The following is a 20,383-nucleotide window of genomic DNA, read 5'->3' on the forward strand; positions in this document are numbered from 1 at the left end:
GGGTTTCGCAGTAAATGGGAATGTGGGAAACAGTGGTTAGCAATACTGTTTTTTCAGCACACCCCAGCATGTGCACCAGTTGCACCAGGTCACACAGAACCCTAGAAGCTTAGGGAGGGCGCACAGTCTTCACACAAGATAACTTTTAAACTCAGTCTCAAGGACTCTCTTTAGGGTGTAAGTGTGGCAATCGTGCTTCTGAATATGTTAAAAAAAATAGTATTCCAAATGGTCCTTTCTTTTTTAAGCCAGTCACCTTAAAGGTTTAATCAATACTCAGATGTGTGATGCTACCACCTGGCTTCAAACCTATCAGTTCCTCAGCACACAGCAGGTTAAGAGTTATTGTTACAGCAAAAATATAACTTACATGCATCTCAGGAGCACAGCGCCCCAGCAGGTCAATTAAAGCTGCATAAAAGGTCATGATGGCATTTCCCATATGGATCGTGTCATCCTCTTCCTCATCTGCATCCCTTTTATGAATTAAAAATACAATAAATATACTTAGAGACAAGTCATCGTTTTCATCATGCCTCGTAATGTGCAGCACTTGCATAAAATCTGCATATTTCTTTGGATCTAAACGGAAATCGAACAGTGTATGTAAAAGAGTCCACGTGGTATTTTTATTACATCTTTTCAAAATAAATTGTGCTATGTGGTTGTGTCAAAGTGTATTCAAAGCAAATATCTTTTCGCGCAGTTCGCTTGTAACTGTCACTGAAATTTCTGCTTTGCTGGCAGGCGCTAAACTTAACACGTTACTTGGAAATATACCTAGGCATGACAATCATGAAATCAAAAATAATCAACGTTATTAAAAACCTTTCCAAGTACGAGTAATACTTCAAATGAAAGGACATGTGATTTAGAATATAAAAAACAGTTCTTGTTAACTGGGCAACCATACTCCCTGTGTGTACTGCTTATTACCTCATGCCCTCGAGGATGACATCAAAAACTATGTTTGAAAGAAACGAACATCACATATGACGTCAGTCAGCCATACGGGACCCAAGGCAAAGAGGAGATGGACTATAACATTTGCTAAATATAGCACACACAAGGAATGGATTTTGGTTATGCCTTGCTACCGCAATAAACAGACATTAAAAGCATACTGGACATGGCATACAGCTAGTGCGCATTTAAAAGAAAGGGACCATTAAACAAATTCCAAATTTCAAATCTTTATTTCGATCATAAAAGATCATAAAAGATATACACAATATACAATAATCATTAAAATGCCCATAAAAAACCCGATAAGAACAGTAAATGAATATACTAATACAATACAAGTCTAAAATGGATGAGCCCAAATGCAAGGGAGGAAAAAGAAGTGTTCACAATGTTGTGGTGCCCTTGATTATTCGAGTGCGTGCCAGCCACATTGCAGTCAGGAATTTTGCCATTGCAAACACTGTTGACGGAGATAAATCCGACTTTAATACTCTATAGGCCGGAGCATATGTTTTAAAGCCCAAGTTTTTTAGATGGGGGACCAACCAATGTCTCCTAATTCTGGTGTAGGCTCCACAGAACAGGACCACATGTAAGTCATTCTCCAATTTATAAGCACATGCCGGACACGCCCCTGTTTCCGATTAACCCACCCAGGCCTTTGGGAAGGACCTTAGAGGGAGAGACCCATACCTCCATTGCAGGAAGAGCTTCCTTGTAAGCACCGGAGTCATGCCATCCAGGACACATTCATGGCTATACGAGTCTTTGATTTTAATGAAGAGATCTGTTAAGGACCCCTCCCGAGTGGTATCCAGTGTTTTTTGAAGCATGTAATTATAAAACAGACTGGACAGTGCTTTTCTGGGCATCCTCGTGCACGCGCTTTCGGGATCCGACCATAGGTCAGGCACTCCAAGAGTCTCACACATTCTCCTTATATACTTTAGCCAGGGAATTTTGGTGGCATTAGGTAGCTTAAGAAATTCCTGCAACTCCGATCTGTAGATAATGAGATCCTGGCTGCTCCAGAGACGGCGCCAGTAGATCAGAGGTTTGAGGCCCAGTTCTTCCGTAATAGGTCTCAAACCCAGGTCTAGTCTCAATGGGAGAAGTGGAGTACTTGGGGGGAGAGCCACCAACTGTCTGATGAATTTATTTTCTATGCTTTGAATGGTGTGTGTCGGAGTGTGGCCCCACAACTCAGCTCCGTAGGTAATTCCCCCCGGAGCCTGGGCTTTATAAATCTGAATGGCAGGTGCCAACGGGCGGAGTGGGGATTTAGTAGCAATTCTCATGATACCTCCCGCCCTCTGCGATAGTTTCATACTAGCTTTTGTTATGTGGGTCGACCATGTTAAATTTTGATTTAAAGTTATCCCAAGATATTCTATTGTATGTACCCTTTCCAAGCATGCTGAGCCCTGGCGGGGGTTTGGGCGATTACTGGCCTTTGGGTTGAGAATCATAAATTTAGTCTTTGCAGAATTGATTTCAAGCCCCCTTTCTGTGCAAAAACCTAGAAATCCATCCAGCACTCGCTGTAGCCCCATTGGTGATTTGGATAGCAGCAGGGTGTCATCCGCAAACATGATTGCGGGCACCCTGCTGCCGTTCAATTTTGGCGCATCGATGTTACTAATCCTCCTCAGGTGTTCTATCACCCCGTTCACAAGGAGGCAAAACAGGGTCGGGGCTAGCACACAACCCTGCCTCACCCCTCTGCGAACGGGGAACCTGTCAGTCAGCTTACCACCTTTCCCGCACCTGACTCGTGCATAGTTATCTTTGTGGAGTCTGGTTAGGATTTCAAGGATGTCTCCCGGGACGCCCAACTCGGCCATTACCTCCCACAGTTTTGCCCTCGGAACCAGATCGAAAGCGGCACGTAGGTCCACAAAGACCGCATACAAAGTGCCGCCCTCGATCAGTGCTGTCTTCCAATAGATGATATTTAGTCGAAATAATTGATCGACTGTGGAAACTCCTCTTCTAAATCCTGCTTGGAGGTGGCTCAGGGTATCTGTCTCGTCCAACCAGGTCTGTAGCCTATTGAGTATTAACCTGCCAAATAACTTCTGTGATACATCAATGAGGCTTATTGGGCGATAGTTGGCCGGAAGCAGGGGAGATCCCTTTTTGAATATCGGGACCACCTCCGCCCCCAGCCAAGTATCAGGTAATTCCATCCCCTCAAAGACTGCATTGAATATCAACAGAAGGTCGGGGGCCCAGATACCTGGTTCCTGTTTAAATAAATCTCCTGGGACCCCGTCCAGCCCCGGGGCCTTACCGGAGGATAACTCTGCAATCGCCGCCCTTACTTCTTTTTCAGTAAAGGGCTCCGGAGCCTGGTTACTTTGTGGGATTTGGAGTGGGGATTCCAAGGATTCAGCCTCCGGGGCGTAAAGGGACTGATAGTGGTTTTGCCATAAACTCGGGGCAATATTTGGTTCAATTGCCGACGGAAGGTTTTCAGAAGCGTGGTTGACCACACGCCAACATTTGCGGGAATCCCTGGTTGCTAGTGACTCAGAGAGCTTCTCCCAGTGTTGGAGATCCCATTCCGCCTTGGCATTTGCCACGAGTGTCTTATACGCCTGCCTTCTGGCACGAATCTCCTCCCGAGATCCCCCCGCTTTAATTGTAAGCACAAGGTCACGTTTGAAATTGCGGCATGTAGTATTGAACCAGGTATCTTTGTGTATTCCCCGGTCCTAGAAGGTCCACTGCTAAACAGATCCACCTCTAGGGTTTTAATTAAGTGTTCGTGTATACTCCAGAGCTGGTCTCTGTTTCCCGGGGTACTCGATGGCCCCCGCGAGGCAAATGCCTCTTCCAAAATCGGTGTAATCCTAGCATAGAGGATCGCTATCTTGTCGTCCCTGGCGGACAACTTCTCCCATCTTATTCTCCTTCTATTGTTTTCTAGGAGATGTCCTGGGATGGCCCTCTGATCGTCCTGTGCCCTGTCCTCGGTACGTGGGATGACATATTCCAATTCCAGGGCGTTATGGTCGCTGTCTTCTCTGTCTATCACTCTAAAGTCTATAACCCGTTTCCAGGCAGATAGCTGTACAAGGAGATAGTCTAGTCTTGATTCTCTCCCTGTTTTATTATATGTGCATTTGCTCGGGATGTCAGATTTGACGCGGCCATTGCAAGCCCTGAGGCCATGGATAAAGGTAAGTGTATTTATCTGTACAGCTAGTGGTGTCCATGCTCTCGACGGGAGGGCCTCTGACGGAGGAACCTGCCAACTTGAATCCTCCTCTAGGGAGGGTCCATCAAGTAGGCCCGGTAATGGCTCGAAGTGTGAATTAAAATCCCCCCCCACCACATAGGGCGTGCCCCCAGGAACAGCATCCAGGAAAGACGACAGTTCTTCTATGGTCTTTGAAACATTAGATATAGGGACTGGTCTAGAATAAATATTTATTATAAGTAGTTTGAGCGATCTGGGCCATTCCAAAAGGACGGCCAGTATGTCTTCTGAGTCCACAGCTTGACATGTGGCTAGAAAACCCAAGTGGGATGCCACCCAGATTGCGAGTCCTCCCGATGGGCGACCCCTGCCTCCCCATTTTGCCGGTATCGCACATACCTCAAAGCCCCGAAAGGTGTGCTCCTCCCTTGCCCAGGTCTCTTGAAACAGGCATACACTTTTGGAATCAATTAGGGCAGCCCACGATTGGGAGTCTATTTTGTTATCGAATCCGGCTACATTCCATGACAACAAATTTAGAGTGTGATACTCTCTTAATTGGGTGTCATGCTGGGTGCTCTCGAGTGTACCTGGATTTATTAGTGAGTTATTATGGTGTTTTGGGAATACCCCCTGTGTGGGCCCTTGGCCACTGTGGTCATCAGGTGATTCGGGTGCCATTACTACTCTATATTGGGAATCTCCTAGCTTTGTACGGGCGACGTGCACTTTCCCTTGGTTAGTGTTACCTGATATAGCGGGCAACTTGTCCCCACCGCCCTCTGTAATATTTGGAGTAGCTTGCCCATGGGAATGTGCCCTGCCTTTGGACTCGGACTGTCAATCCACCATTTCAAGGCAATCATATCGATTGAAAGTTGGGAAATAAGGGGGCTGGTAATATCTAGGGGGCCAGGGTGCTTCTCGCTCTCGTCCACCCCTTCCCACTCCCCTCCTGATGGCCGTTTCCCAGCCCTCAGCCTCGCCATGTATCATAGCGTGCCCCGGTGCCATTCGTCTCTGGTGGTATGGGTCCCTCCTCCCTCCTTGATTGTACTCCCAATTCCCCGATAATTCCTGGGGGCGGCCCCATCTCTGGTCGTTGGCTATATGCGTATTTGATGGATAAAAAAAGGAGAGAGGGAGCGGCTGGATGTTATTACCCTCGTCACCCGGAATCCAACCACAGATATAAGAAACTGTTCCTGGTTCTTTAAAACTGACCAGTATGCAGTCGCCACTGATTGTTTTGGGCCTCTTCCCCACCCAGGAGACTCTTCTCGCCATAAGAATGTCGCTAGTCATGCCTCTAGGGAGCGGCCTGTATGTAGATAGCCAGTTTATAACCTTGTTTTTTAACGATGCCCCTGTTTCAATGGCTGCTGGTTTTAGTTCCGGTACCCCAGCCAGAATTACAGTGTATGTACCTGCCTCTGGTGGTAAATTGACTGTTACAGTTTTTTGTGGTTTCTGTAATGTGGTGTTTGGGTGTTGGGAGTTGGTTTGTAAAGGGTTAGGAAGTGGAGTGGCTGTTGGCTGTGAATGTACTACATCAGTGGGTATTGCTAATGACTGTGGGCGTGAAGAACAAGTTACTTACCTTCGGTAACGCTTTTTCTGGTAGATACTATATCTGCCTGTGGATTCCTCACCTTGTGAATATCCCCTTGCGTCAGCAACATTCGGAAATTCTTTTTGTAGCTTCGCGCCGACGTGGATCCGGACGTCACAGAGGCACGGCATCGCACGCGACCTCGCTGACGTCACCGGCGCCTATAACAGGCCCACGCCGGCGTGATGACATCAGTTCCGCCCTTTTTTCCGTGCCATCGAGGCACACGGACGGACCGATGATAGTAGAAATATACACAGTATACGTAGTATAGAAACAAGGTAACACACACAGTGTGAAGCAAATGCAATAACAACATTTGAAATAAACATTTCCATGACAATAAAATAACACATCATAGAAACTCTGGCATAGAAGAGTGGACAACGGGAAGGCGGGTGGGTCAGTGAGGAATCCACAGGCAGATATAGTATCTACCAGAAAAAGCGTTACCGAAGGTAAGTAACTTGTTCTTCTGATAGATACATCTGCCGTGTGGATTCCTCACCTTGTGAATAGAGTCCCACAGCAGTCCCCACTCCCGGAGGAGGGTGTCCACTCTGCTATACCAAGAAATCTTGGAGGACAGAGCGAGCGAAATGGCCGTCCCTCCTCACCTCGGTATCCAAGCAGTAGTGCTTCGCGAAAGTGTGGAGGGAGGCCCAAGTCGCGGCTCTGCAAATGTCCTCAACAGGTACACCTCTAGACAAAGCAGATGATGCAGACTTTGCTCTAGTCGAATGTGCTCTAATACCCTCTGGAGGGTCCTTACCAGCCAAAGAGTAGCAGATCTTAATGCAGAGCACGATCCACCTCGACAGAGTCCTCTTATGGACCGCTCTTCCTTTCTTGCAGCCAGCAAAGCCAACGAAGAGCTGGTCGTCCACTCGACAGTCTTTTGTCCTGTCCAAGTAAAAAGACACCGCCCTCTTGGGGTCAAGACGGTGTAATCTCTCCTCCTCCTTGGAAGGGTGAGGGGGAGGATAGAAGGTAGGAAGGGTAATGGATTGACCAAGGTGGAAAGGAGTCACCACCTTAGGCAGAAAAGCAGCCCTGGTCCTAAGAACCATTCGTTCAGCATGAATGGTCAGGAATGGGGGCTTGGAACTAAGAGCTTGAAGCTCACTTACCCTCCTTGCTGAGGTTATTGCAACGAGAAAAACGTTTTCAAAGTCAGAAGCCTCATGGGACACTTGTGAAGAGGCTCAAAGGGAGCACCCATCAAAAATGTCAAAACTAGGTTCAAATCCCACTGAGGCACAACAAAGGGTGTAGGAGGGAACCTATTAGTAAGGCCCTTCAGAAACCTTAAAACAATGGGAGACTTAAAAAGAGAAGGCTGGTCAGGCATACAGATAAATGCCGACAGCGCAGACAGATATCCCTTCACCGTGGCCACAGCAAGCCCCTGCTGGGCCAGGGAAAGGGCAAACTGGAGCACATCAGATAAATGGGACCTCAAAGGGTCTATAGACTTCTCCCTGCACCAAACAACAAATTTAGACCACCTATAAGAATAGATGGACTTAGTGGAGTCACGCCTGGCCGACAAAATGACATCCACCACATCGTGAGGGAGAGAAAAAGAAATCAGGTTGCCCCGCTCAATCTCCAGGCATGAAGGTGTAAGGTCTGGAGGTGGGGGTGTAGAACCTGCCCCTCCATCTGAGAGAGGAGATCTGCCCTGTAAGGGAGACGGAGCGGCGGGTGAGAGGAGAGGTGGAGAAGGTCTGAATACCACACCCTTCTTGGCCAATCCGGGGCGATCAATATGACTTGGGCCCGGTCTTGGCGAATCTTCCTCAGAACCCGAGGAATCAAGGGTATGGGAGGAAACGCGTAAAGGAGCTGCGAGTCCCAACTCAACTGAAACGCGTCCCCCAAGGCTCCTTGCATCGGATACTGGAGACTGCAGAATGACAGGCAGTGAGCATTCTCGTGAGTGGCGAACAGGTCCACCCGAGGTGTCCCCCACATCTGAAAGATGTCGTGAACCACCTCCGGGTGAAGCCTCCACTCGTGATCGGCAGAGAACTGCCGACTGAGACTGTCTGCACGAACGTTCAGAACCCCGGCCAGATGATTTGCCATCAGACAAATCTGATGGTCCTGAACCCAGGACCAGAGACGCAGAGCCTCTCTGCAGAGACACTGCGACCCCACTCCTCCCTGCTTGTTGATGTACCACATCGCGGTCGTGTTGTCCGTCAGGACCTGGACTGACTGACCGCGAAGGGAAGGGAGGAAGGCCTTGAGCGCCAAACGTATCGCCCGCAATTCTAGAAGGTTGATGTGAAGCAACCTTTCCTCTGGAGACCAAAGACCCTTGACCTCCAGGTCTCCCAGATGAGCACCCCACCCGAGAGTGGACGCATCCGTTATCACTGTGGCCACCGCTGGAGGAAGTTGAAAAGGCTTTCCTTGTGACAGATTGCCTTCCACGCTCCACCAAGACAGATCCGCTGCAGCTTCTCTGGAGATCCTCACTGACTCCCTGAGATCTCCGTTGTGCTGATACCACTGCCTGCGGAGGCACCACTGGAGTGCCCTCATGTGCCAGCGTGCATGGTTGACCAACAGAATGCATGAAGCCATCAGACCGAGTAGGCGAAGGACCTTCAGGACTGGAACGACCGCTCCATTGTAAAATAAAGGAATCATCTCCCGTATGTCGCGAATTCTTTGAGGGGGAGGGAATGCACGACATACGGTTGTGTCCAGTACCGCACCTATGAACAGGTTGCGCTGTGAGGGCACCAGGTGAGACTTGGGTACATTTATCGAAAAACCCAACCTGTGCAACAACTGAGTTGTCTCTTGCAGATGATGGAGCACCTTCTCTGGCGACTCCGCTTTGATCAGCCAGTCGTCTAGATACGGAAATACATGAATCCCCGTTCTCCTGAGATGAGCTGCCACCACTGCCATCACCTTGGTGAAGACTCGAGGTGCAGTAGTAAGGCCAAACGGAAGGACCACAAACTGGTAATGCTGTGACCCAACCGTGAAACGGAGATACTTTCTGTGAGACTTCAAGATGGGAATATGAAAATACGCATCTTGCAAGTCGATCGACACCATCCAGTCCTCTTCCAACAGCGCCTGAAGAACCTGTGCAAGAGTGAGCATTTTGAACTTTTCCTGCTTCAGGTAAAGGTTCAAAATCCTGAGGTCCAGGATTGGCCGAAGTCTGCCATCTTTCTTGGGGATCAGGAAATACCGGGAGTAGCACCCCTGACCCCTTTCCTGCTCTGGAACTACCTCTATTGCACCCTTTCGAAATAATGCCAGGACTTCTTCCTGCAAGAGAAGCAGGTGGTCTTCTGAACAATAACCCTGGCAAGGAGGGTAATTGGGAGGGAATTCCTGGAAAGGAAGAGCATACCCATTCTCTACAAGATTGAGAACCCAAAGATCCGATGTTATAAATTCCCAATCTTGTAGAAAATGAGTAAGCCGACCCCCTACTGGGCCCACATGATCCGGAATGGCGGATCTAGGGCTGCTTTGCTGCGTTGGCCGGGGGTTGGGAAGGAGAGGAGGAGGAGGAGGAGGAAGCTTGACGACCTCTAGGACGGGGTCTTTGTCTGCCTCTGTACGACTTGTACAGCGTGTTCTGCTGCTGCTGCTGAGGCTGCTGCTGCTGGAATGATCTGTAAGATCGAAAGGAAGATCGGCCAAACCCTCTGAAACGTCTTCCGGTAGTACCTCTGGATTGAAGGCCTAAAGATTTTGCAGTGGCCCTACTGTCCTTAAAACGTTCCAAGGCAGTATCAGCCTTCTTTCCAAACAGACCTGAACCATCAAAGGGTAAGTCCATTAAAGCAGACTGGACATCAGCAGAAAACTCTGAAGATTTGAGCCAAGCAGCTCTCCTAGTAGCCACAGAGGAACCCATGACTCTTGCCACCGAGTCTGCAGTGTCCAAACCACTCTGGATGACTTGTCTCGCAGCCGCTTGGGTGTCCGAGATTACTTCTTGAAAATCCTTCCTGTCATCCTCAGGAACCTTTGGAATGAGTTGTTTGACAGAGTCCATCAAAGCATGGATATATCTCCCCATCAAACACGTAGCATTGGTTGACTTCAATGCCATGCTGGCTGATGAAAAAACCTTTTTAGCATTTTGGTCCTGTTTCCTGGATTCCTTGTCTCCAGGAACCTGTGGAAATGCCCCAGCAGATTTTTTAGAACAGGCAGCCTGCACTACCAAACTCTCAGGAAGAGGATGCGTTGTTAAAAATGCAGGGTCATCCGGTGCAGCTCTATATCTTCTTGCTACCGTTCTAGAAACCGCTGGAGCAGTCAAGGGTTTCTTCCAGACCCCATAGACAGGTTCAGACAACGCCTCGTTGAATGGTAACATAGGCTCGATCACAGATGAGGGTGAATGAAGTACCTCAGTTAAAATATTGGGTTTATAATCAGCTGTAGGCAGAGTTATATTTAGTAAGCTCGCTGCCTTCTTAATCACAGTGTGGTAAGGCACCACATCCTTAGATGGAGCATTCGATACAGAAGCCAACTCCCATTCAGGTGACAGTTCAAGACCACTGGCTTCACCTAACTCATCAAAGGGATCCTCAGAATCCTGTAATTCTCCTTCCTCAGTGTCAGAATACCCATACTTTTCCTCTTCTAAAAGTCTCTGGGCCTTTCTCCGAGACCTTTCTTTCACAATTGAAGTTAAAGGATTCGGAATCGACTCCGACGGGGTAGCTGCCGGCGTCGAGCCCGACGTCGGACGAGGCTTCTCGACACGAGGTCGGACAGAATCCTGCCTCGGAGTCACGGGTATCGGCGTCGATGGGATCGGCGTCGATGGAGCCGGCGTCGTGCGCTTCGGCGTCGACGACACCGGTGGTGTCGGAAAATGCCAATGCGGCGGTAGAGCCGGCATAAAGGGCATGAAGGGTGCAGGGGCATACGCCTGCGGAACCCCTAGGTTAAAGGCCATAGGACCCGTGGGACCAACAGGTGCAACAGACGGGAACATTGCTCTTGAATATACACCATACATGGCGTTCAGGAACTGGGAAGGATCCTGACCTGGAGTCGGAAACTCAGGATACGGACCTCTCGGATGTTCCCGGGGAGGCGGAGTCGATACGACGTCGACCTCTTCTTCGGGCGCCGGAGCCGGAGTCGATGAACCATCGGGTGCCGGAACTTCGGCTCCACCATCCCCCTGCTCCTCACCTTCATCCTCCTGACCAGAAGGATTTGATGGAATCGGAGATTGGACCTGTTCCTGAGGCTCGGGTGAAACTGGATGCACAGCCTCTTCATGTTCCGACTCCGAAACCTCCACTTCTTTACACACGAGCTTGATCTGGGACTTTGGTTTCGAGCTAGAGTCCTTCCCAGAGTGATGACGCGACTCATGGGACTTCCTTCTGTGTTTCTTCTTCGAAGACTTCGAAGCGTGTGCTGACGAAGACTCCGAGTGTGACCTCGAACGAGACCTCGACCTCGACCTCGACCGACGAGATCGAGATTTTGACGACTTCTTAGCTTTTTTGCTCTTGAGTTTCGCCATAAGGAGTTTTGTCTCCCTCTCTCTTAAGGCTTTTGGAGTCATCTTCTTACAGCAGGAACAGTCCTCGACATCGTGGTCCGAGCTCAAACACCAAACACAGCATTCGTGGGGGTCGGTGATTGACATGGTCTTGCCACATTCACCACAGGCTTTAAATCCCGTCTTCTTCGACGACATCTCGAAGAAAATGTAAGAAAGACACAAATACGAAGAAATAGTAACAAAGTTACTGGAAGCTACTACACGATCCCTGAAAACCGTTAGCGTCGACGACGCGGAAAAAAGGGAACTGATGTCATCACGCCGGCGTGGGCCTGTTATAGGCGCCGGTGACGTCAGCGAGGTCGCGTGCGATGCCGTGCCTCTGTGACGTCCGGATCCACGTCGGCGCGAAGCTACAAAAAGAATTTCCGAATGTTGCTGACGCAAGGGGATATTCACAAGGTGAGGAATCCACACGGCAGATGTATCTATCAGAAGGGGGATTACTTGTTTTTGCACTAGCCGCCTGCTGGGTAATAGGTTTTTGCTTGGGATTGGGGTTCAAGAGTTTGGCAGTTTCTATACCCTTTTTCTTGATCAGGGTCTGAGGCTCCAGACCCTTTTTAGTCTTTGGATCCGCGCTTGCTATGGAACCGTTCTTCTCAGCTTTCCAACTATCCACAAACTGGGTAGTGGATTTCTAAATGTTGGTCAGCCTTGCTTCTATCCTAATCAGGCGAGCTTCTATGGGGCTAAGCAGGGACCTCAACAGTGTACCTATATCTGCGAGTGTGATATCCTCTCCAACTGACTCCAGGGTGTCATCCATTATGTGGGGTGGAGGTTCAGTGGGAACATTAACAGATGGAGCGGGCTCTGTTCTATCTTGTACAGGGGTCCCCACTCTAGTGTTGTCAGGGCTACCCTTATCTTGTATGGTACCTAGTCTCGGTGTTTTGGGCTTCCTCTCTTTATTAACCCTGGGCGTAGTGGGCGTAGTGGGGCTCCGCGGAGCTACGCGGAGAGGGCGAGAAGCTAAGCCCACTCCCGCACTCCGCGTAGCCCCACTACGCACCTCCCTCCCGCTCTCCCCTACATCCATTATTTAAGCAACTAACCTTAATAAAACTGTTTTAAAGCACTTACCGTGTCCGGGGGCTCGTCCGGGGCTCCCTCTGGGAATAGCGTCGTCCTGGATACCAATGCGCATGCGCGGGCGGCCGTGCATGCACATTTCTCCCGAGAAATGCGCATGCGCGGCCGCCCGCGCATGCGCATTGGTAACCAGGAAAGGACGCTATTCCCAGAGGGAGCCCCGGACGAGCCCCCGGACACGGTAAGTGCTTTAAAATAGTTTCATTAAGGGTAGAGGCTTAGATATTGTATGTAGGGGAGGGCGGGAGGGAGGCGGGTGGCGGCCGACTCGGCTACGCCCACGGAGTGGGCATAGTGTTGCCGGCTACGCTGTCTACGTAAAATGCGTAGGAGGCAACACTACGCCTACTCCGTGGGCGTAGCCGATTCGGACGCCCAAGGTTACTCTTTATTACATGGTCCCTCCATCTTCCTTTTTCGTATAGCCCCTTCCCTTGCTCCCCTGGCTCTACTTGGTGAGTCTACTGTGTCAAGGGTATGCAGTACCAACGGGGCTTCCTCCCTAAATAAGTTTGGGGGTTGTGCTATTTGAGTCAGTGGGAGGTTCAGTAGGCTCATATCTTCCAGGTCACTTAAGGTTTCCTCTAAGAGGTCCAGATTGGCAGGTAACTGATCACCCCCGCACGCCACAGCCGGTGAGCCGTTTGCATCTAACCTTCCCTCAGGAGTCTTAGCTAACGCTAATATACCCATAGATGATCTCCTGACCCACTCGATTTCCTGGGAGATACGTCTCTCTAGGACTGTGATATCTTCGATCAAGAGAGATCCCGCCTTGGCAAAGGTGCAAAATTGTCCGGTACCTAGCATAATTTACTTAACACGACCACTGGTGCAGGAGAGTCTGAACAGAAATGTGCTCAAATTGGCACCAAACGTAATTTCTGGTAAATTTTATGAATAAATACTCAGTCCAGTGTTAAGATACGGGCTGGATGTGGGAGCAGTGTGCAGTAAGGCGATATGGAAATTTCATTGAGAACTGGAACAGAAAAGCACCAAAACATGAATTATAATTATTCCATAAATATAACACAATTAGCATTCTCTACAACATCGAATGTCTATAGATGCTGAAATCAGATCATTAACCGAAAATAAACCAAGGACATATGGCCAATTAATATTAACTTGAGCAAAGGTTTCCAGTTTTGAGTTTTATATTGACATATACATTGTTCCCTTAACGATAATGTCTACAATAGAGTAAATGTACTTCTGTTTCCAGCGCTGATTGTCCTAGAATCTCGTGAGACTCTTAGCGTTTCTGGGCACGTGCGTGGCCTCTGAGGAATGGCAGCACACTCAGTTCGAACACATTTCTATCGGTTTTATGCTGAAAAGAGAGCTCAGCAAACAGCGATTCACGTGTCTGAAGCGTGAAGTGTGTGACCGACTGCAGTGCCAGCGCTGGCAGGTGATTTTAAAGGTGATTTTAAAAAGGTCATTAATTGTAAGAGCCATGGCGAAACAGCATTGTTGTAAATGCCATACTGATACCTAATTACAAACTACCAAGGCAAAGCCGTGGAAACCGGCCTCTCAGCAAAACATTTTCAGTGAATTACTCTAGTCTAGCGGAATATTTTAGGCAAAGTAAAAAGAAGTGAGCCGGCTCGGGCTGGAAATCGAAATGAATGAGTGGAGTTTGACCATGTCAAACACAGGGTTGTATTGGTCTTACACAAACCCATCGAAATTATCAGGGGTTTGGAAGAATGTGATGTGTCCCAAAATCAAACCATGTGTTGCTCCGCGGTCCAAGAAATATAGAAACCAGCATTGGCATGGCCAATAGGTCTCGCTTTTGGGACCTTCTAAGTATTTAGTTATGCAGCATAATAACCTTTGTGCAACAACATCAACTGTTGCGTGGCTAAACACTTATAAAGTCCCAAAGGCTGTGTCAATGTTTGTTATTTTGTGTTCTTGGGAGAAACCAGGCTAGTGCCAGGAGGGTGAAGGGTGAGTGGCAGGGAGGTGAGGAGTGAATGCCAAGAGGGACAAGGGTGACTGTCAGGCCATGGGGGTGAAGGGTGAGTGCCAGAGAGGTGAGGAGTGAGTGCCAGGGAGATGAGACGTAACAGTCAGGAGGGTCAAGGGTGAGTGCTAGGGAGGGGAAGGGTGAGTGCAGAGAAGGGGGAAGTATGAGTGCCAGGGGTGAGGGGTAGCTGCCAGGCCAGGGGGGTGAAGGGCTAGTGCCACTGTTAGAAAGGCGGTCCCTGGGGAGGCAGAAGATGTCTGACTGACCACCCCGAGACCCACCTCTCCTTAAGGGGTTGGCCGAGCGCCCTCGAGAGGCCTCCTGAGCGAGGGCCCTCTTCCAGAATCGTCACAGCAGAGTACTCACACACTACAAAGGGACACCACACAAGAGAGTACTTCTTAGGATCTTTATCAGTATTAATGGTTCGGTTCCTTTGGTAATAAATACAATCGGATCGGGGGATCCTCAGAGTCTCTGTAACAAGGGGGGAAAAGGGGTAGCGGGACAGTCTTAATACCAGTCTAGCATGGGAATACCCTACGCTCAGCTCTCAATCCTCGAGCTGGGGGGTTCCGCAAGGTAGGGCCGCGGCACCGCCAGCAGGCTCCGAAGATGGTTTCAGCGATGTTGGGCCGCGGCAGCGCCAGCAGGACTCCACAGGGTGATTTCAGTGAGGTTGGGCCGTGGCAGCGCCAGCAGGACTCTAAGGATGATTTCAGAGAGGTTGGGCCGCGGCAGCGCCAGCAGGACTCCAAAGGTAGTTTCAGCGAGGTTGGGCCGCGGTAGCGCCAGCAGGACTCCAATGATGGTTTCAGCGAGGTTGGGCCGCGGCAGCGCCAGCAGGACTCCAAAAGGTTCAGGGTTCCAGGTAGTGAGTTCTTCTCGGGGTCAGCCGCGACAGCGTCAGCAGGGCTCTCGACTCCAGGATACAACTCCTGACCCATCCCAGAGCTGCCCCAGATATAGGTCTGGAGTCCTTTGATGTCCGGACCCTCGCGCCTGGGGGTCAGAGGGGCCGGGACGAGAGTGTCCAGACACCCGGCAGGGGGGTGGAGCCAGCGCCCAGGGAGGCCAGAGGGCGATCGAAACCAGGCGTCCGGGGACGGCTGGAGGCCCATCGAAACTCCCCTCTTCCTGGATCCGTCAAGTGGCCGCTTTACCACCTGGTTGGATCTTGGTGCCTCGATGTCTGGGCTTCGCTGGGGGCTGTGGCCGAGGCCGGGCCGGGGCCACTTGGTCCGGACGTGTAGGGTCCAAGATGGAGTCGGGCCTGAAATGGTGGGCCGGATTCAGGGTCGGCTCCGCAGAGTGGGGCGAGCCGGGGTCGCCGGGCTCTCGAGGGGGAGAGCCGGGGATCACCAGGGGTGACTGCTCTCGTGAAGTTTGGAGGGGATAGCTTTTCGGCCGGGGGATAAGGGTTGATGTTGTCCAGGGCCCGCTAGGCGGGAGAAGTGGGACCACGCCACGAGGCCGGGTCCAACACACGTCCCCCCCAGCTGAAGGCGGGGAGAGTCACCCATCTTCTTGGGGGTTCTCCTCGTCGAGGCGGAAGAAGCGGGACAGGCCGTCGGCGTTGGCGTGGTCGTTGCCGGGGCGATGTTCCACAGTGAAGTCCATCCCTTGGAGGGAGATGGACCATCGTAGCAACTTTGGGTTTTCCCCTCGCATTTGCATCAACCACCGCAAGGGCCGGTGGTTCGTTTGCACCCGGAAGTGGGTGCCAAAGAGATAGGGTCGGAGTTTCTTGAGGGCTCACACCACGGCGAAGGCCTCTCGTTCAATGGTGCTCCAGCGTTGTTCTCGGGCCAGCAGGCGCCGGCTGATGAAGGCCACCGGTTGATCAACTCCCTTGTCATTGAGTTGGGAAAGGACCGCCCCGACACCGTGCTCTGAGGCATCTGTTTGGACCACTGTTGGACCCGGCCTCATGGCGTGGTCCTACCTCTCCCGCGCGGCGGGCCCCAGACGACATCAGCCCTCCACTCAGCCTCGGGCAGCCCCTCCAGCCCGACCCTGCACGACCAACCTTGCCGGTCCGGTTACCATCCCGGATCAACACTACCGGCCTAGCTCCATCCCAGGCCCATCACGCCCGAACACGAGGCCTTCCCCGACGCCATCTTGGAACCTCCACATCAGGGGCACGTGGCCTCTGCCCTAGCCCCGGCTCCAGCGAAGCCCCGACATCGAGGCGCCAGGATCCACCCAGGTGGTCGAGTGGCCACTCGACGGATCCCGGAGGAAAGGGGAGGTTCGATGGTCCCCAGCCGTCCCCGGACGCCGGGTATCGATCGCCCTCCCTGGGCGCTGGCTCCACCCCCCTGCTGGGTGTCTGGACACCATCATCCCGGCCCCTCCGGACCCCAGGCGCGAGGGTCCGGACATCAAAGGACTCCAGCCCTATATCTGGGCCAGCCCCGGAGCAGGACCCCAGTGGTATCCTGGACTGGAAGCCCTGCTGACGCTGTCACTGCCGACACCAGATGAACTCATCCTTCCTGTAACCCGAAGCCATCTTGAGAGCCTGCTGGCGCTGCCACGGCCTACCTCGCTGAGACCATCTTGAGAGCCTGCTGGCGCTGCCGCGGCCTACCTCGCTGAGACCATCTTGAGAGCCTGCTGGCGCTGCCGCGGCCTACCTCGCTGAGACCATCTTGAGAGCCTGCTGGCGCTGCCGCGGCCTACCTCGCTGAGACCATCTTGAGAGCCTGCTGGCGCTGCCGCGGCCCGACCTCTCGGAATCCCCCAGCTCGAGGATTGAGAGCTGTGCGTAGGGTACCCCTTCTTCCACCCAGGTTGAGACTGTCCCGCTACCTTACCCCCCTTTACGAGACTTTACGGATCCCTCGATCTGCCTGTATATACTGCCAAGAACCAGCAACCTTTATTATCTATAAAAGCTTAAGAATTTGACCTCCTGTGTGGTGTCCGTTTGTAGTGTTGTGATTACTCTGCTGTACGATCCTAGGAGAGGACCCTCACCCAGGAGGCCTCTCGGTAACGCTCGGCTACTTCTCGAAGGAGAGGTGGACCTAGGGGTGGTCGGCCAGACATCTTCTGCCTCCCCCGGGGTCGCCTTTCTAACATTGGTGGCAGGCGCCGGGATCCGAGCCCACGCAGATCGTACAGAGAGTGATTCACTCACTACCAAGAAAAACCCACTACGACCATGAGCACAGAATTCCAGAAAGAGAAAATGGAAGACTACTGTCACAAGGAGCTAAAGCAATTCTGCAAAGACCTAGGCATCGCCACCACTGGCTTAAGCACCAAAGAAGACTTTAAATCGGACCTGCAGGCCTGGGTGGACGCCGGCGACGCGCCACCCCCGAGTGAAGATAACCCGGGCCCGAACGGAGGCCCGGAGGCCCGGAGGCTGAGACGAACCCAGCGGGAGGGAGACCCGCAAACCCAGACACGGGCCTCTCCCACGAAGACGCCCGAGAACGAGAGAGGAACCGGCTCCACGAGTTGGAGCTCGCTCGACTCAGACAAGAAGGAGAGATTCAGCTGGCAGAAAGGAAGTTAGCCCTCGAGCAGCTACGGCTAGAAGGAGACCTAGAAGAAAGGCGGAGACAAAGAGACCTCGAGGAGAAAAAACTCATGCTCGAGCACGAGCGCGGCCTCAAAGAACTGGAAATTAAGGCCAAGACAAACGAGACCGGCACCTCCGGAGGCAAGACCTCACCTCCCCCGCTGGACACGAAGGTGCACATACCCAAGGATGTCGTCAAAGAGTACTATAAGAACGACGACATCCAACAGTGGTTCAAAGCCTATGAGGTCGCCATGACCGCCCATCGAGTACCCCTCAAGGACTGGGGCGCCGGCCTGTGGGGGAAGTTTATCAACGAAGGGAGAGACGCCCTGCTGGAGCTCCCTGATACCGAGATGACCTCGTACGAGCACATGAAGACCGCCATCCTCACTCGCTACGGATTCACCCCCGAGATGTACCGGCAGCGATTCCGAGACTGCAAAAAAATCCCCGGTACCACGTGGGTGGAGTACGTAAACTTTTACAGCAGAGCCTTCGAGGGGTGGATCAGAGGCTGCCAGGCCACCACCTACCAGAAATTGGTCGACCTCATTCTATGGGAACATCTGGCCAATAACTGCTTCATTGAACTCCGGCAGCACCTCCTTGACAGCAAACTGACTGAGCCACGAAAGCTCGCTGTTGAGGCGGATAGATGGGTGAGCACCCGAGTTCCCCGGAGTCCGATGGGAGACTACGGCCGGGGATCCCCGGGGAACCACCGACCACGAGGCGGCGGAGGAGGCCAGAGCCGGGGACGGGACGCCCCCCAGGGGTCCTCCCCTACCTCCACGTCGCCATCCCTGGGCCGAAGAGGCGGCCCCCCCAGCCAGACCCGGGCCCCGCCCGAATGTTACGTGCCACAGATGCCAGCGACAGGGCCATTACGCGAATGACCCTCTCTGCCCAATGAACCAGCGACCCGGCACCACCGGTCCCCCAAACCGCCAGATCGCGGCCGCCGCCCTGGGTGAAGAAAGAAGCGAGGAAGAGGACGACAACCACGAGCAGGCCGAATGGGAGCCCGCCGCTATGACCTTAGCATGCCTGGGTACTCACGACCTGATCCTCGAGACCCGATCCCAGGCAACACCCAGAAATACCGCCAGTGGGTCACCATCAATGGACGCCGGGCCGAAGCCCTCCGGGACACTGGAGCCAGCGTGACGGCGGTCCGCTGCCATCTGGTGACCCCAGAACAGATCCTTCCTAACGTCCTGTGCCCAGTCCGGTCGGCGGACAACTCGGAGACTTTATGCCAGATGGCCCGCATCCCCTTCGAGTGGGGAGGAGTGTCGGGCATGCTGAAAGTGACTGTCCGAGACGATGCCCCCGTGGACTGCCTCCTTGGGAACGACCTGGAAAGTTCCCCCTGGGCCGGCGTCGAACGGAGAGAGCACCTGGGGATGCTAGGCCTTCCCGAGTGGGTCTGTGCGACCACCCGCTCCATGTCCACCCGAGCCTCCACCCCAACGGAGGAAGCCCCGACCGAGGTGCCGGAGTGGCCCGCACCTCCGCCGCCCGCCGACCCCGAGGACGCTGACCCCGAACCCGGCCCCCAGGGGCCCGGCCAAGAAGATCTCACCGAGCTCGGCCACCTTCCAGAACTAGCTCAATGGCGCCAAGAAGGTGGCCCCACCCACGAACAATTCCAGCCGGAACAGAAAACCTGCCCCTCCCTCGAGGGAATCCGACAGCAAGCCGCTACTCAAGCCGCGGGAGACCCCGCGGGGTCCCACTGGGTCTACTGGGACAACGACCTTCTCTACAGTGAGCAAAAGATTGCCGAACTAGGGGCCAGCCGGGTACTGGTCGTGCCCCTCCGATTCAGAGACTTCCTCCTGAATTTAGCACATGATGTGCCCCTCGCCGGGCACCTGGGGCAGGACAAAACTTACAGCCGCCTGGTGACCCATTTCTATTGGCCGAAAATGCACAACGATGTGCATAACCACTGCCGAACCTGCCCGACCTGTCAAGCCAGCGGGAAGAGCGGGGGGAAAGTCAAAGCCCCGCTCCAGCCGTTTCCCGTGGTGACTACCCCTTTTGAGCGAGTGGGAATAGACATCGTAGGGCCCCTGGACCCTCGCACCTCGCAGGGACACCGCTTCATCCTCGTCCTGGTGGACCATGCCACCCGCTATCCCGAGGCCATCCCCCTCCGAACCATCACGGCCCCCGTGGTGGGCCGAGCCCTCATGAGCATCTTCTCCCGAGTCGGCTTCCACCAAGAAGTCGTGAGTGATCGGGGCTCCAACTTTATATCGAAGCATATGCGGTCCCTATGGCAACAGTGCGGGGTCACCTATAAGTTCACCACCCCGTATCACCCCCAAGGAAATGGACTAGTGGAACGGTTTAACAGAACACTGAAGGGGATGATCAAGGGCCTAGAGGAG

The 20,383-nt window shown here is 52.6% G+C and overlaps 1 protein-coding gene across 1 annotated transcript in view; it reads right to left on the minus strand.

The window, feature by feature from the left end:
• RYR2 (ryanodine receptor 2) overlaps positions 1 to 20,383 on the minus strand; it is a 3,071,198-nt gene that overhangs the window by 1,685,621 nt on the left and 1,365,194 nt on the right. The window contains exon 43 of the mRNA XM_078648003.1: positions 371 to 476. Within this exon, the coding sequence (XP_078504129.1) occupies positions 371 to 476 (106 nt within the window). The remainder of the gene's footprint in view (positions 1 to 370; positions 477 to 20,383) is intronic.

Source organism: Lissotriton helveticus, chromosome 6, assembly GCF_964261635.1.
Source record: "Lissotriton helveticus chromosome 6, aLisHel1.1, whole genome shotgun sequence".
Classification (NCBI taxonomy): Eukaryota; Metazoa; Chordata; class Amphibia; order Caudata; family Salamandridae; genus Lissotriton; species Lissotriton helveticus.